The 14,501-nt window shown below is 38.2% G+C and overlaps 1 protein-coding gene across 1 annotated transcript; it reads right to left on the bottom strand.

Moving 5' to 3' along the window:
• Nucleotides 1-1,046: 1,046 nt before the first annotated feature.
• On the bottom strand, nt 1,047-13,927 carry DEPDC1 (DEP domain containing 1; the record flags this gene model as incomplete). The annotated part of the gene is made up of 11 exons (XM_009695919.1): nt 1,047-1,187; nt 3,194-3,379; nt 3,661-3,837; nt 4,795-4,967; nt 5,594-6,472; nt 6,964-7,104; nt 10,756-10,803; nt 11,118-11,248; nt 11,683-11,801; nt 12,835-12,985; nt 13,662-13,927. Coding segments are annotated over 11 exons (2,412 nt in total), but the record flags the coding sequence as incomplete, so codon positions are not given.
• Nucleotides 13,928-14,501: the final 574 nt, after the last annotated feature.

Here is a 14,501-nt window from a genome sequence, read left to right as displayed (position 1 = left end):
AGAGTTTAAGACTTATCTAGAAGCAACATTGCAACTGAAATGTAACACAGACACAAATTCCCCACAACAAAACCCCATCAATTCACCACTGTTCCAAATGCAGAATGGTTTCAGTGTATGGCACATCATCATTGCTTGTGACTTTTTAGGGTTTTTTTGCCTGGAGCATCTCTGTCTAACTACTAAGCCAGGATCTTCTACTTTGAATTGTTCTCTCAGAAATACTCCTGCAGATTTATACTCCTGTGGGAGAGCCTTGGCCCCATCAGAATTAATAAGCAAACCCTTAACTCTGGAAACAAAATAAGGAAATTAGTGTATTCTAATTTGATTCGTTGTCACTTCACATATCATCCACTACTACTATTGGTATATTTCTCAAAATAATAGATACAAAATAAATATTCCATGAAAATGTCAGAAATAGACCTAAGACTTTTCATACAAATAGATACACAAAAGCTTATGTGAATTTTACAGATGAGATGAACAGACATATTTCACAGTCAGATAATCATTTATTTACGGTGAACATCTGGCTGCCTTGGAAACAACATAACCAATTTTTAAATTAGTCCCGAGCTCAAAGAACATTGTTTTGTTTAAAGACCAGTATTTTGTGAATACAAAGAAGGCACTTATTCACAAGACAGACATTTAAAAACTTACACAAACAATAACAAATGGCACAAATTCCTGAACAGACATTAAAAAGTTACAACAATATGCATATCATTAGTTTCCCATATGAAAACCATATATAAATTTTTGGTTACTAATAGCTTCATGCTTATTTTCACATTTATTTTACTGAGCACAATATATAAGTAATAATTTGTAAACAGATAAATATTTATTTCTCTTAGCAGTCATTCAAAAGTTATCTGCACACAAAAAAAAGTTATTTTGGCACTTTCCAACATAGTGTCCATGTAAACATTTCTTCCTTCTACACACAGAGCCACCATCAAATTTCTGTAGCAAGTGCCCTTTGGTAAACCATTCGTACATCCATCCACCAAATAAACAGCTGAAACGTGGTTAAGTCAGTATCTCAGGCTACGAAATCTTGGTTTTCTCAGGCTAAGCATCGGTTGCTTGATGGTAGGTTTGTTCTCTAATAGCATTGCTTCATTTTCTGTAGTTGGAAATCTGTTCTGGTAGATCAGAGGGTATTCCTTCTGAAACTAGAAAACACAAACCCCAACATTAAAATATCATCCTTCACCAAAAACTCCAGCCGTGCAAGACTTGAGCATGAATCACCTTGTAAGATGCACATCAACAGGAGGAGCGAGGCTAGCGGCACATGAAGGAACTCTGCTGTGACACTTGACCTTTGCACTTACGAGTTCACAACCGATAAACAGTGAGTCAACTAGAAATTTGGTCAGGCACTTCATCTTCTGTTGAAACAGGAAAAGCTTCTAATCTCATTTTATTCCCAAGGATTTTTAAGTGGCGTGACTGGAATAGCGCTATGAGCAAACACCGTGCCGTTCTGCCTGCCGTCACCTCCGTTTGCAATGCCCGTCTGCAGGCGCTCACCACATTGTTTGTGAGCTGCGCACCACCAACGCCGCTTACCGCTCCAGCAGCACGACAGCGTTCTGCTCCCCGGGCCAGGCACGGCAGCCGCCCGCGGGAAGCCACGCTGCCCGGCCAGCACTGGTATCTATCCTCTTTATGCTTGGAAAGCTGCCCATCAAGAATCACAATGATGAGTGTTTTGCCTAAACGGAAGTTAAGATTCAGCAGGTTTTGAAGGTATTCTCTCAGGAAAGTTTAGTACTTAACTGAGGGAGTTATTTCTCAATTCCTGCAGATATACAAGTAAACAAAAATGTCTGACTTGAGAGACATGTTTTTGACATTTTCCCCGTTTCCTCTGTAAGGCCTCAGGAAGCAATAGTGGTACACATACCTGCGCATCAGCCAAAGCTTTCTGCTGATCGATTCAACCTATGGAAAGTGACGCCACTTGGAACTTTTGGTGTCGATACAACCTGGACCTAGCCCTCTAGGAAGTGCCATGTATTTGGCTTTCCTCAATTCAAAGTAACAGAACCGAACGATCGCTCCAAAAAGCTGTGATTTATCACACCAGCACAAATGGCGAGATTGTAACGATACAGCTCTGCAAATCTTAAAAATGACATGCTAACATGTGGCCCTTACAGGACAAGCTGCTTCTGGACTTTGGTGGGAACTCATCAAAAATGTAAGTATGTACTTCAGGTTTTATTATTAGAGGATTTTAGTTTATTTCCTTCCTTCCCACTTCACCTGCTTAAAGTGCTGCTCTGTATCACTCCTTCCTGCTTGTTTACTCCAAGTTTTAATCGACCGTAACTAACTTCTCTTCTTTACATGCAGGAGGTTTTAATGAACTTGAACAAAAGTCCAGCCTTCCCTTTCAGAGGACCAGCAAGTTTTCGCTACCCCTATCAAAGTCAGCGTTGCAGGAGCTGGGGGAGGGGCACCACGGAGAAAGAAATGCGTTTGCTCTGAAAAGCTGCTTTTTCAAATTTGAGTCACAAGACTCGCTTAGGAGATTCTAGGACAAGTACAATACTATTCAATTGGTCAGAAATACTTGCCAAAGGTTTTCTGAAAAAAGAAAAAAAACCCTGCAGTATTAAATCCTGACAGAATTGCTGTATTTTAGATTTAGTATTAGGCAATATGTTAGTAGGCCATAGAAGCGCCAGGTCATCTCGAGCAATATACATGTTACAAAACACAAAGAAAGGAACGTTTCAGAGTTGTGAACAGATTGAGCTTGACCTCTTAAAGCAAAAAAAAAAAAATCATTGCTTTTCTCATCTATTGACTTTAAGCCCATCTATAGCATTTTAATGGTAAACTTGCATAGCCAGCGCACCGCACAAAATAATGCTATAGTTCTTTTGCACATTAAGTAACGATGAGCAGGATCTTAGAACAGTTTTATACTGGTTTTAAACCATTGTTTGAACACCTCTGCTGCCAGTCTCAAATGCTGTATTAAACACTGTCTTTAAAATCCCAATCAGGGCATGCAATCAAAACACTTTAAACAGCTCTCTTCTATAAACCAAGCATTTCTCTCTTACGCAGTCTGTTCTTGCTACGTACCAGGGTCTAGCAACTGAGACCCTTCCCTCACAAAGGTGTCTTCAGAAGTTAATTAAATATCCAACAAGTTTCTTACCTGTTTTAACTTTTTCTTTTTGTCTTTCACAGACAAGTTTTTATCTTTGATAATGTTCTCTAAGAGCTCTGCCACCGCAGCTTGAGAGGTAGAAACCTTTTGTTCTTCAAACTCCTGAGGAGTTATTTGTTTGCAGAACGAATACGTTGGCAATATGGCACAAATTTCTTCCTTTGGATATTTGCACTGAAACAAGAGTTGAAGGGGTCTGCATATACTCAAATGATTATGTACCCTTTCAGTAAGAAGGTACCTAGCAAGCATCCAAGCATACTAACTTACAGCGACATCACAAGTTGCAAAACATTGTAACGAACGTAGCCAACATCTATGACTGCATCAACGGTTTAATAAAAGTGTGCATTCAAAATATAGTGGTTTTATTTGCAGTTTTCCCATCCCAGCCTCAGAAGTAACAAATACTCTGCAATTAGCAAATGAACTCAAATTTCTATCACACCACCAACCTGAGCCATCTTCATGTATTCTATGTGGTCTCGCACTGCAACCTGCAGGTAAGTCGGTACTTTAAATATTTCTTGTTGATGGTCCATTAGAAATGAAACTAATCGCGTAGAAAGTAGCTCATCAAGATCTACTTCTTCTGCACAGCATAGCACGCAGCGAGAAAAAGTCTGTATCATCTAGAAGTGTTTAGCAGATCATTAGTACATGAAGCTGAGGGACTTGCTGTCTTTCCAGTCTACACAGCAGCACAATGAATTCTCCAATAACCACTTTCATTGCAATCTCTCTTGCCTGCACCACTGGTCAAGAGAGGAGGAAAACAGATTATAATTTTTTCCTCATCTGAAATAAAGTAACTTCTTAAAAAAAAGTACAAGTTCAATTTATAACATTAAACAGTACTTTCAATTAAGAAATGTGTATTTTAAAGAGGAAATAATATGAAAAAGTCTTCCTCTGTAGAAAGCATACATCTTCAATTAGCCATCTTGAGACAAGTGAGATGATAAAAAACCCTGCAGAGCCAAGATCTAATGCACACCAAGATCCAGTTTTAAATAGCTTTAAAAAACATTTTTACAGCTCTCATATTTCCAGGTTTTTGTAGGCTTATTTTAATTTAGCATGTGCAGGTGGTTTGTTGTTTTACCTAATCTTGCTTGACAAAAATCTTTAGTCATCCCAATGAAAGCTTGAATTCAGACCTTGAAGCTAGTCTTTAAACTCCCCAGGAGGTCAATTTACTTCTTTGGAACTGTTTTTGTCGTAACTTCAGACATACAAATGTTGAGCCCAAGAAAGGTTTTCTACAGACACTTTGCCAACACCTTTTAAGTTAAATGGCAGTTGGGCGAGAAATCAGACTAAACAATAATTTGCATTCTGTTAAGAAATTATTACCCTTCTCCTCCCAAAGTAAAGCAAAGCAACACCGGTATTTGAAATAAATTAGGATGTAGACAAAGTGCTTGCCTCAAGTCAGATTTTTGTAAATATTCCGGAGATCTGCGGGTTAATCACTATTTAATTGCTATGAGACAAGAACCTCAAATACAGAATACTGCTAGTATTCTCAGCGTTACTTCAGCCATGTTCTTCAAACAACAGATATGCTGCACTTACGATTCTCTTACCAAAGAACGTGTTCCCATTGCATCATGCAATCGTGGCATATCAACGTTTTCACTGATCCGAGAGATCATACGCATTAGGAGCTGAATCTTTCTACGATTTGGTGGTGGAAGCAGCAAACAACATATCTGTAGTGCTTCAACAGCAATTCTTTCTAAATGAGGCTGAAGGAGATCTAGAAGTTAATTGTAAAGACAGCTGTCGTTAAGATTTGAACCAACTTTCAGGATATTTTTACCTCAGTACATGAAATTTTTTTTTTTTTTTTCAATGATGATAACCTATGTTTCATAGAAATCAGCTGTAACAGAGTAGATAATGTTATGTGGCCTTTTTTTGTATGATCAACTTGCTTCATTATGATAAACTGCTGGTATAATTAAGACCATAAAACAATTAAGAAATGACACTAATGTTATTCCTAGAAGTATTTCCAGAAAAAGTGTTTCAAAGACCAGAAAAAGAAATCTCCTCCAACAGGCAGGTCTGTGCAAATTCCCTGCCTCACTCTTAGACAGTGTCTATGTCAGAATTACTTATCACTTACCTGAGCAGAAAGGTGAATTGCTGACACATCAAGTTTAAGACTCCAAAGATACTACACGCTACTGCTTGTTAGCAGAAGTAAAGGGCTACCTTTAAACAGTGCAATTTAGCAACTAGAATTTTTTTAAAAACCCCACAGATCATGTTACATGCATGTCAAAAAAACCTAGCAACACAGTGCCAAAGATTAAGGAAGCAGAGATTAGTTAGTCAACACAATAAGCCAATACAACATGCTGTAGAAAGCCATCTTACTTTGCGTGCCAGTCAACATATAAGAAGAATGAGTGAAAGAGTATTCTGAGAGTTCTGTGGTACTTCTGCAGAGTCTCTTTTTGACGGCGATATCAGAAACCTCGGTCCTGATGCCCACTGAAGTAGCCACGCCAGAGGTATTTGGTTTTCCTTGCCCACCAAGTTGGGATCTTGGCTTTACTGTGATTTCAGCAACTGGTGTATTAATGCTAGTGCAACTTTTGGAGTTCCTCTTGCCAAGTAAACTCGGAGACCTGCATGTTAGCTTCAATCCGTGATTGTCATCAAATAGCTCTTTATCCTGAAGAGTTGAGGCAGAAACTCTCTTGATACCATGGTTTTGTTTCTGACATATCTTATCAAACCCAAGCTCCAATACAGAATTAGCTTTATGCTCATATGGTACTGATTGTTTTCCATTTTTTGTACCCACAATGCTGTTCACATCACTTTGCCTGCAGGAATCAGCTTCTCCTTTATTACATACACTTGAAGCAGTATCTCCAATTCTTTCCAAAGAGTAACATCTTGTCCTAAATGCTGGAGGTGGATCTTGTTCATTCCTGAAACCTGAAAGGTTTTGACAACTTCCTCCTATTAGATTATCAGCACTACCTTGTTTACATGTCAGCTTATATTGCTGCAATTTCTTGGCAGATTGTTTTTGAATAGTTAGCTCTTCTGAAGAAGACTTCCTAGAAGCTTCACATTCTTTCTTTTTTTGGTCAGGTTCTTTGCAAAGTAGGCTTAGAAGAAGACATTCAGTTGACTTGAAAGAGTTCAAGTGAAGAATTTTTGAAGGTTGGGGGTCACATGTCTCATCCTGGACAGAATGTTTTCCACTGCGTGTATCTGGAATTGTGATGTAGCCACACACAACTATCAGAAAATGAAATATAAGTTAAGATGCAAGTGGTATGAAAAATGAACAAGTTCAGAAAGAAAGCTGCTAACTGAACAGAGAAGACAGCAAATACAAGACACTAATTTCTAGTTGACTCTGTTAGTAAAACCTGAGAAAAATTTAGCTTGGTCCAAAAGCAATCTAACAAGATAATTGTAACCAACATGCAAAAAGAGAAAGTTAACACACTGCAATAGTGAGGAACAGACAGGAACAAGCACATATTTTTAAATTATGGTTATTGCACATTTAGAATGTTAGCTCAGACAGCAATTTATATAGGATATTAAGAGACAGAACTGCATTTCAATTAATATTGTAATACAGAATGACAGCAGGGATGATCTTCCTCAGATTCAAGCTGCCATACAGATTAGGGGGTCAAGGTCTGCTTTGAATTACAGATTTGTTCCCCAGTTGATATAAACTTACAGCTTGTGCCGATTGTTTCTAAGTTCATACATACCTAAAATATTAACAAAAAGTTCATAGTATTCAAAAGTAAGCAATGGTTCAGGGAGACTGAGAAAGTAATCGGCAACCGTTCTGAATACATCCCGTTCAAACCCACTGTAAGTTGGTTGGCTCATGTCATTATTTCTAGGCCCTAAAAAAGAGGTGAAGAAAGAAAATCCACAAAAATATTTACTCTCACAATTCCATTATTAAATAAAATAGTAAAAAAAAAATCAACTTAAGTTTGTTGTTGCAGGAAGGACTGTTTCACAAGAAAAGAATCAGGTCAGCAATATACAAATATTTTGTTTAGTTCAGCACTGTATACTTGTAAGCAAAACCAGTATTAAATATTCTGTATAGCCACTGAGGAGTTGTGCTCAGTTTCAACAAGCTGTTCCACACCAAGAAAATAAGCGAAAACTCATTTATGCCCTTTATAGGTTTCTCAGCAAAATAATCACAAACTTCTAGCACTTTCCTTTATTCCCAAACTACAGTAATCCCAGTCCTCCCACAGGGAGCTCTAGCTTCCAGATCAAGAAGCTCATGCGATCACCAACTTTGAAGACTGTGCCGAGAAGCCAGCCAACATACACACTGCGCTTTATGCGGAGCCCAAACAGAGCTGGTCAGTGTCCTTTCCCTTTGCAGAGACCTCATCTTTTCAACTCCTCTATTCAAATGGTTCCCCAAGAGAAAGTTTTGTTCACCAGTACCCCCCATGGTGGATCTTTTCTTCAGAAGTGGTCAGATAAAAAATCCAATAATCCAAGAGATCTGGTTAATAAACCTTGACCATGTTGCTACAGACAAGAAAGAGAATGAATGAAAAGGCTCCTGGTACAAATAAAATTTGTCATTGTGTACATCTTTTAACCCTAATGTTATCATACTTGACTGAACTCCTACAAATGAAATAAGCTACCTTAAAAAAGCCAAGTCTAATGAATTAGGAGATGGTAGTTTTATTTACACATAGAACCAGGGAAAATTTAACTTTTGATATGATCAGACTTTATAGTCATAATCACATTACCACACACTACACTGAAAATATAGTAGATCAGTATTCCCCCTGCCAGTGTAAGTATTTTTAATTTTCACTGTGCAAAGTAACTACCACCTTAATTATTTGGTTATAGTACAGCTAGCAGATGCAGAGAAAAAAATCTCCACTTGAACTAATTCACTCAAATTACAACCTGAGAATTCAAAAAAACCCAGAAAGCTTGCTTGCAGTTCTTGTCTCATGAGTACAAAGACTGATTAGTTCTAAACACAGGACTGATGTGGGAATTAAGGTATTGAAACACTCAAAAACCAGAGCTCAGCTATATTTTCTACTTCGATTTTAATCCACTCACCAAGCTCTTCCCTGTCCTGCTTTTCCTAACAGTGTGCTTCATGTAAGAGGCTCTAGGTATTTGGGAATGCAGGTGAAGAAAAAGGGTCATGTTGGGGGGGAGGCGATTGTCACAGGAGCGTATGCTGCAAACTGACCTTCCGAAGCCACGCCAACCCTGCATGGAGCCCCACCACAGTTCCCCTGAGCAGCTAGAGATACAAGCAGATGTATAAAAACACACCATCCACCCACGTTATAGCCAGTACAGCTTTGAGGGGGGCTAACGAAGGAGATTGCCAGGAAGAGGGGCAACAGTTAAACAGCAGGGCAAGCATACATCTGAAACGAGCTCATCATCTCCAATTCCATTTGAGAGGCACTCCTCTAACTCTAGCATACACTGTTTGCCATTTAAAGAGGCAGTTTTGAAAAAAAGAAAAAGAATAAAAGTCAGTCTAATTGCCCTCTGCTTCTCCAGATTCTTTTCCAAGCCTGCTTCACAGAGATGCAAAGCGACCTGTACGTGCTTGTAACACAATTTCAACACATCTGACAAAGGAAGCCTCAAAGACGGTTGGATTCTGTGAAGTTTCATAAAAATCAATGGCACTATAAAGGAGAAAAACTATTAGTACCACACAGGTTTGCTACAGCACACGCTGAAGAACAAAACCACTCCTTTATTAGCAAAAGAATCTACAGCAGACTGAGCTATTAGAAACTGAACTTCATTAAGTTAATTGTGAAAGTACTCCCCCCCCCCCCGCAATGTGTGAAAACCTGTGTTAATTGTATTACTCCACAGTAAATACTTTCCTAGCTGTTCCAAGGCACCTGCTCAAGTACACATAACACTGATGCCTTAGGTAATGGATTCTTTTTTTCTGAAGTTTAAGATTTAACATCGTGCCTTTCTAAATTTCACATTTAAGCAAATGCACAAGGAAAACAAAAGCACTACATCTTCTATAAGTTGTAACCACTTTCAGTTTTGCTGCCTGGTATTTCATACATTAATACCAAAACAAGGGATGAGTGCAGACTGACTCTCAGTCTGCAGACAATGAAAGTTCAGTTGTCACAAAACACATTTAACAGCTAGAATGTCTGACTTTAAAAATCCATCTCATCTACTAGGCAGTGATTTGTAAGACATTGAAGGGCTTCATTTTCCACAGCTGAACTATAACTATAAAAGGTGTCTTACAGGGTTTTAAGCATAAGAGTTCTCTAAAGACCATTTGGAGAAAAAGGTGGGGAAGCAGGTAAGGAGGTACCAGAGGAGCTGTACTCCAAGTCCAGAAGCCAGGAACAAATGAGCAGAACTCTTCCTTCTGTTGTCACAACAAATTTAGTAGACTATAAAGCTGACTATATGACCATGCTTTTCTCTCAAACCCTTCGCAAAATTTTGTTTGATTTCTTCTAAGACAAATAAAAGTCTAACTGGTTTTCTGAATTGGCCTCCCCAATTTAATATGAAATGTAGGAACTTTTCCTGAAGAAAAGGAGGTTGAGGGGAGACCTGATCGCCCTCTACAACTACCTGAAAGGAGGTTGTAGCGAGGTGGGGGTCAGTTTCTTCTCCCCGGTAACTAGCAATAGGACAAGAGGGTACGGTCTCAAGTTGTGCCAGGGGAGGTTCAGGTTGGACATTAGGAAGAACTTCTTCACCGTTAGAGTCGTTAGGCATTGGAACAGGCTCCCCAGGGAGGTGGTGGAGTCACCGTCCCTGCAGGTGTTCAAAAAACATTCAGATGTGGTTTAGTGGGTTTAGAGGGCATGGTGGTGTTGTGTAGAAGGTTGGACTTGATGATCTTTGAGGTCTCTTCCAACCATAATGATTATATGATAACTGTTTTAGTCCAGCTCAAAGCCAGTAACTGGAAAAGGAAAAGTCCCTTTACTCCTGAAAAACTGCATTAGAAGAAACCACATACAGGTTTTGCCCAACCACTCAAGTTTTCTCCCTGCCTGACTCATTAATTAATAGGAATTGTTTTTGTAAAAACCAGTCCTTAGCTTTTTCATGGCCTTGGACAGCACACTTCCACTGAAAGCTTACAGAGTTTAATGAATTCTCCTGTACATTTCATGGATTAAGGAACACTGAAGCCCCTCTTCTTCCACTAATTTATTCCGCTCACATTGCCAAAAATTCGCATGCAGAATCAAATGATGCAGCCCAAAAGCAGGATAGCTAGCTAGACTACTAAAGGACTAATATCTTGATTACCTGAAATATAATATCTTTAACATGTGTTAACTCTTTTAGGTTACGTTTCTGTGCAATAATTTGATATGGATTGCTGTCCCTGCTTCTTAGCATATCAAGGCACTTAGATTATTTGTATTTCCAAAGTGAAACATCACAATTGATCTTAACATGCAAGTATATTTCACTTTCAACTCTCAAAATATTTTTCTGGAACATAAAGCTATTCAGTGACTTACAGTATGCGAGGCATTTCATAGCTGACAACACCCAGTGAGGGAGGTCTTCTAAAATAAACAAACAAGCACATTATTTATACATAAGCCAAAAGACTTATTAACCAATACAAATAATGGCATATGTGTTAAAATTTGATCTTTTGTATTTGAGGTATTATTTAAACTAATGTTAAATATTGTTACATGTGCAATTTAAAAGCAAACACTATACACCTACAGAGTGTTCTAGGCAAATATACTGAACTGCACAGTAGTTTGGGAAAAAAAGTGTAAAAGTCTACGAAACCTATTACTTTAGTTATTGTTTGTTGTAATTACACCCTACAGAATCTTTAAGCAAAACCAGAAAAAAAAATCCTTACCTGATTTGTTCTGCAAAATAACAACACCATGTTTGCTCGTGTTAGTCATGTTGTATATGACATACTCAGGAACTATCTGCGCCGGCTGCAAAACTTCTTCCAAAGAAGAGAGGCCTAAAATGGTTTGCAAACTGTAGGGAGTAAGAGAGCAGATGTTGTCTAAAGGGTTTGCTAGTAACGAAAGAAAACAAGTTCTTTCCACGTCTATTCAAACAACAGTTACTTGATAAGCTAGTTCGCTGTTTAATAAATTCTCACTTCCACTCACTTTGAGGACACACTTTTTCCTGGGGCAAACACCAAGAATCACTAAGCAAGAGCATCTATGGTACTTAAAATATACTTCAATACCAGCAACAATAAATTCCAATAAAGCTCTTAAATGCAACAATCCAATATTAATAAATACCTTAGAAAGCATATGCAAAGAAAAGTTAGTAAAAATATTCAATTTAAAACATAATTAAAAAAATTTCAGAAAAATTTGCAAGCCAAAAGCTTGATCGGGTCATTACATAAACAAAGCACATACACAAGAAGGTGCTTTTTAGAATCTGTTACTTACTGTATTAGAATGATATTTCTCCAAGTTTCTTGCACATATTCCTGGCTTATTTCCTTCCTATGGAGTGTGTCTTCCTTGTTTTCTCCTATTATATCAGTGGGTTTTTTTTCTAAATTTTCCTGCAAATGAGTGGTTTATACCGTAAGATAAACAAGCCTCTTAGGATAATTCAAAATAAAGCAAAAATTGTTCTCAGAAGTACAGGGCATTCTGCAGAACATTAAATTCCAAACATGATCCAGGCAGTAACCTTAACAGTCTCAGCACTGAAATAAACGTATGCATATCCAACTAAAAAGCCAAAGAGGCCACTATGAAAAAAAGACCTGATCAACTCGGAAGCCAGCAATTTAAAAGGTAGAAACACACCAAATCCAAATGTATTAGTAAGTGAAGTATTCTCCCTTAGGATCGCAATCGAAATTCAGAAAGTATGCACACACAAATCTCAAAAGAATAAAGGGCCAAATAATCGCATTCGATCTTTCTCAAAAAGTAAGCAGAGCCGTTAAATAATATATTTTTTGTTTAGGACAAATAAAAGGCAGAAATTAAGTTTCAACAAGGACATATTGTCCAGATCATTTCTATAACTCCACCTTTCAGCCGTCCCAATACTTTAAAATACTGTATAGCAGGGATAATTCTGCACTCAAGGAGACAAAACAAAACAATCCAAAAGAAAAGAAAAAATCTCCCATACTGATGACCAAGATGCTCAATTGCTTACACATATACACACAATTAAAATGCTATGTAATCTTGGATCATATTCATGCAAAATCAGCCTTATACTGCAATGGGGGGGTATGTGCCAAGTGACCTTTCTTTCTAAGTGACATGGCTGAATTAATAATACTCTGCCCCTCTCACATCTCTTCCCAACAAACTACTGCCAATAAGTTTAGAAGAAACAGCTTTATAGAGTTTTAAGAGCATACTCAATTTCTTCTGTCAAATGCACAATCCCTTTCACTTGCTGCCAGCATTTAAAAAAATGCCATGTTACAGCTACAGCTATGATTTTACATGTACGTATTTTGTTTGAATATTTACAGGTTATTAAATAAAACCTTTTGTACATTGAAGTGAAACAGCACATACATGGCAATACATGGCAAATGTAATTATGTAAGAAACATTAGTTATTACCAGAGACTGTAGTAACTCATGTTTTTTAAAAGTTCTCCTGGATAAATGCGGCAGTTTAACAAGCCTTTCTTTGTCTCTAGAGAAGTTTTCCAAGTTCTCTTTTGGTGGACATGAGCTTGGTAGAGGTTTAACTGGAGATGTTGAAGGAAATCTGTAATGAATAGGAGAGATGTTAAATACATTTAGAATAGATTAGAAATGTAAGTCGCTTAACCAATACTTTACCCTATGATTCCATAAGATTCTGAAGAGATTCAGGAAATCAAGAAAAAAAATACCGAATTTTTTTCTTTAGAACGCTGTTTAACATTATCATATTATAAATTAATTTTGGGCTACTTTTGTTGATTCCAAAGTCAAGCTGAAGATGCTCAGGTATTTATATAGCACTGAGAGCAGAATTTGAGGAGTGAGGGCCATTAATACCTTTACTTTCAGAACTTACGGTAGGCTCTGTTTCCCACTTAGACTTTCTGTAAAATGTACAAGAGAAGTAAACAGAGGAGTGGTAGCACAGCACAGAGCTACTACAATAAATTCTCTTTGGCTCCCCTCCAAAGTACTTGAGTGTAGCATGCATCCCAGTTAAAAACTTGGCTAGACAAAAGCACAGCAACAGCCCTCAGCATACAGGGCATACAGTCTATACTGCACGTCAGACTAAAGTAAAATTGTGAGTGGAGTAAAGTGGTGCTAATAATTGATTTTTGGCCCAACTGCTCTACCCAAAGTAAGATATTTTTGAGAATCTGAGCATTAAGATTTTTAAATAAAATTCTCAAGCTGAAGAAAGAGCGCTCTCCGTTAACTGGTCTTCATTTCAGTACCTGTATAGTGCACCATTGTCTTCTAAATTTTCAGATCCCCATCTCCCTTTTATATCTTCAATTACATGATTCTTGAGAAACTTTCTTAATAACTGAGTAGTCTGCTGCCTAGTAACGTCAGGACCAAAGTTACTGTTATTCCTCAGTACTTCATGGAGCCAGTCTATGGCTTCTGATGCAGTAAAACAGCTTCCATGTTTTTTGAAATGTTGCCTGTGTTTCCTTAATGGCATGCCTGCTCGGAAATATTTTGTAACTTCATTCCACTGCATGGGAAACAAAAGAGCAAAGAATGTAAGATTAAAGCCTGAAGTCGATCATTGTAAGTATCAATTAAAACAGTATTACGTTAATAAGCATATAAATAAAATCACAACATTAATACTGACAAATATTGGTAGTCATACCAAGTAATGCGGTGGTACCAATATCGAAACATTAATGTTCAGGTTAAAAATTATGTAAATATTTCATTTAGGTTTTCACCCCATTCTTCTCTAACTGAAAACAAAGTTGGAGTTTCACAAGCATAAGGGGTTTATTGGCCCGCTCTGCGCAGGCCGGGCGCTTAGACGAGCTGGGTTTCCCGAGGCACTGTCAAACCACAGCCTCCCAACGCGGAGCAGCTCTCCCACGCGCGGTCAGGACGCAAACACCAGCTTTAAGTTCTGAAGTATTTTCTTCCTTCCCTATTTACTCGCCCCAAATTAGCTGACACGCTGTAGTTAGCAGGCTCCCCTTACTGAGCTGTCGCCCAGTTTCCAAGGAGCAAGGCCCTTCCCAGGGAGGGTCTCAGGCCGCCTCAGGCTGCGTGACAGCGGACACGAGGGGGAGGGCAGA

Source organism: Cariama cristata, unplaced genomic scaffold, assembly GCF_000690535.1.
Source record: "Cariama cristata isolate BGI_N322 unplaced genomic scaffold, ASM69053v1 scaffold5092, whole genome shotgun sequence".
Classification (NCBI taxonomy): Eukaryota; Metazoa; Chordata; class Aves; order Cariamiformes; family Cariamidae; genus Cariama; species Cariama cristata.
Note: the sequence above shows the minus strand (reverse complement) of the source record. Positions and strands in the feature narration are given on the sequence as shown.